The following is a 3,558-nucleotide window of genomic DNA, read 5'->3' on the forward strand; positions in this document are numbered from 1 at the left end:
CTCCCTTGCCGGACTTAAGCGCCCGGGCGCCGGGAGCCTCCGGCGCTGTGCCCACCCCGCTCCAGCTCGCGTCTCCCGACTCCAATTAGGTCAGGCTCGGAGTTCCGCGGCCGTGGCTCCGGCCCGCAACGCACAGCGGCCACTCAGCTTGCCTTTCTTTCTTCCCTCGCCGCCTTCTCTTGCCTCACCTTCCCCCTTTCTTTTCACGTTCCCGGGGTTTCTTCTTGTTGTTGTTTTATGCTTTGGAGGTTTTGTTTCTTGGCCCAAGCTCATAGGTGTACATTATCATGCGCCTCTTTTGTAGAGCAACCCGACGGCCATGGAGGCTGAGGAGACGATGGAATGCCTTCAGGAGTTCCCTGAACATCATAAAATGATCCTGGACCGATTGAATGAACAGCGGGAGCAGGACCGCTTTACCGATATCACCCTGATTGTGGACGGTGGGTAGGACAGAAGAGTGAATTTGTGCTTGTAGTTCTCTCCCCTTCCATCACCCGCCTTTTTTTTTTTAAAACCTGTGGTCTCCCTACCAAAGGCTGGACTGGGGCTGGAGGGCCTTTGACAGTGTCGACTGACACGGACCGTGCTGCAGAAAGCTGGTTGGCTAGCCTGCTTGCAACCTAAACTGAAATCCATTGTGTATTTAGTTCTTACAGCTTGTTGAAGTTTTTCTTAATTGCACACTTAAATAGTGGGATAGAGAAGATACTTCAAAATGTTTGGCTAATACATGTGGAGAATGCCTCACCATTCTTTATTAGTCTTCTGTTGGTAATCTGTTTTGAGGAGTTCCTCACCAGTCGTTTGGGAAGTGTTGATTCCTTTTCAGGTGGTCTTGGGGCGGGGGATTACTTGGCTGCACTTATATGCCCTTTCTGAGCCCCCCAAATAGTGGTCTTTTCCAGTCTTACGTTAGTAGTTATATTGGAGGCAAACCCAGTTTGGGTATCTTTGCTAATTAGTGCAAGTTGGCTTTTTAAGGGCAAGCTGTTCTTACAGGTCTACCGTAAATTGAACTTCCAACTACTAGGTATTTACCTTAGCAGGTATCTAGTTCCCTTATCTAGTTTTGTGCTTTTTTTTAATAGTTTTCTTTTTTTTCTTTTTTCTTTTTCTTTTTTTTTTTTTTTCTTCTCTTATTTTTCTTTTTTTTAATAGTTTTCTTTTTTTTCTTTTTTCTTTTTCTTTTTTTTTTTTTGTCTCTCCTAATATATAATGTTTTGGATTGTGTATTTAACACTATCAACTGGGGAGGATATGATTCTCGTTACTTAATTGAAGGTAATGGAAAGTTCTAGGACAATGATTGCAAACCTTTTAGAGTTTTCAATGATGATAACAGCCTGCTGCAGCACACGTGCCATAGATTACCACCACTTAAGAGGTTCCTTGTTTTGTGAACTGGCCTTTGTAAAACAAACTTAAAGTCTTTGACTTCAGGAAAAGGATTAAATATAGTTAAGAGTATTTTGGCTTCAGATTAGCAATTTCTATAGGTAGGTAATTGTGAAGACGGATCTATTTTACTTAAAACAATTTTGTTTTTTACTTTTAATTTTTGTGCATAAATATAACTCCCCACCTTTTTTTAAATTTAGGGCACCATTTTAAGGCCCACAAGGCTGTTTTGGCTGCTTGCAGTAAATTCTTCTACAAATTCTTTCAAGAGTTTACTCAGGAACCTTTGGTGGAGATAGAAGGTAAGTGCTTGTTTTAAATCAGCATAATTGGTTCATTAGTGGATGAAATTGTTTTTTTTTTTGTTTTTTGTTTTTTTTTTGAGGCACAAGAATTTTCTGTAAAATGCCTAGTAGAACAATCTGCCAGGAAAAACTTGGTAGATTTGGGGGTCTAAAAGGAGTCTTTTCTATTGCTGATGCCAGTAATCTATTGGTAAGCTACCATCTCTTAATGGGCTTATATACTAACGCGGGCAAATGATATACACAGGGTGAAATAGGCTGCCAAAATATGGAAAAGACAAGGAAAGTTGAGGTAAAGTAGCATTCAGAGGAATTCTAGTGGCTATAGAATGTCTTAGGATGCAAAGGATCATTAATTAGATATTCCCTTGAAACAAAAGTGGTTTTTGTACTTGACTTTTTTTTCTAATAGCCTACCAAGTGCCAAACATCATGTGATATAGTTTGTGTATTATCTGTGGTTTACATTAATTAATTTACACATCAGGAAACAAATTCCAAACGATTGCCCAGCTAGCAAGAGATTCTTTCTGCATTTATTTGCCATTCTTTTATCTTTTGCTGTTAGAGTACTTTTTCCCTACCCCATCTCCTAGCAGAATCCAAAATAACAGGAAATAAATCAATTTGTCCACATAAATGTAGACTCTTAGTTTCTGTTAGGGGTTTTGGTTTTGTGTATCTCACTGCGTACATATTTTTTGTTATGAATAGGTTGCCTAGAAACAATATTCCCTTGGAAAAATTTGATGCCTAGGGGAGTAAAGAAAGCAAAGAGTTAAGGATATCCTATTATTTTGGTATATTCCAGTTGATAATAAATTCACAGATAAACTTGACTACCTGTGAGGGTCAGAGCACAGGCAAAATTAGAATTTCACACAGCTTACCAAAGTGAGAATTTAGCTGCCTAGATTTTATTGATTTTACTACAAGGCAAAGATTCCATCATTTCATTCACCTGAGGCTTGTTAAATGTCTGACCGCAGATTACTGTACCTCAATTGCATATTTGTGTCCTCATCTGAAAAGTAGGTTAATAGGCTTGTAATGATTAGTTAAAATATACTTAGTGTCTGGCATTGTGTTTGTAATGGGAGTTATTTATCACATTGAATACTCATTGTATGTATGTTATGTATTGTGTTAGACCAAGGAGCTGAAGAATTGATGAATATGACATCCCCAATGAAAAATGAAAACCCTATAAAGAAAATAAAAATAAGACATGCCTTAAAGAACTTGAAAATGTAATACCAACAGGTAAAGAAAAGAATTCAAAAAGTTAGAGACTACTACTGTGGAATGAATGAGATCACTGAGAGGAGAGGTTTAGTCTACCAAGGAATGATTTCAAAGGAGAGTTGATTTCTGCAGTATCTTAAGTCTTAAGTGGCCCAGGCTGAAATATTCATTGTTGGTAGAATGAACACCATTGGGAGTAGTGCGATCTTTTTCTGAAAACTCATCACCTTGGAATATTCTCATCTACCTCTCAGTGCCGCTGACCTGCCATGTCAGTTATAGGGTTGCACAGATAAGCCTTTATATTTAAATGTAGGTGGTGCAGCACCTGCATCACAACCGCGAAGTCCTGAGTTCGATCCCTGGTACCCCGCCCCAAATTTAAAAGTAAATGCAGTAAGATGGAAACACATTTTGTTATTTGTTCAGGTTCAAGTTCAAAGAATGAATTTGACTAGTGTCTTATACTTGGAACCTGGGATTGCTTTCCTGTCTAGCAAGGTCACCTAGCTGTAAAGAAAACCCTGGGCATATAATTAGTAAATCTGAGTTTTAGTCTTGGTCTTATTGTCGTTCGTGTGACCTTTGACATCTTGGCTGCTGCTTT

The 3,558-nt window shown here is 38.9% G+C and overlaps 1 protein-coding gene across 5 annotated transcripts in view; it reads left to right on the forward strand.

Moving 5' to 3' along the window:
* Znf131 (zinc finger protein 131) overlaps window positions 1-3,558 on the forward strand; it is a 37,265-nt gene that overhangs the window by 780 nt on the left and 32,927 nt on the right. For 4 of the 5 annotated variants that reach the window (XM_010629925.3, XM_033760814.1, XM_010629927.2 and 1 more), the window contains exons 2-3: window positions 305-443; window positions 1,602-1,703. In XM_010629925.3, the coding sequence (XP_010628227.1) occupies window positions 320-443; window positions 1,602-1,703 (226 nt within the window). In that variant the 5' untranslated portion in view covers window positions 305-319. Of the gene's footprint in view, window positions 1-6; window positions 90-304; window positions 444-1,601; window positions 1,704-3,558 lie in introns of those variants that run through there. The other variant, XM_010629926.2, reaches the window with a different exon arrangement.

Source organism: Fukomys damarensis, unplaced genomic scaffold, assembly GCF_012274545.1.
Source record: "Fukomys damarensis isolate Sample0158 unplaced genomic scaffold, DMR_v1.0_HiC HiC_scaffold_1, whole genome shotgun sequence".
Taxonomy (NCBI): domain Eukaryota; kingdom Metazoa; phylum Chordata; class Mammalia; order Rodentia; family Bathyergidae; genus Fukomys; species Fukomys damarensis.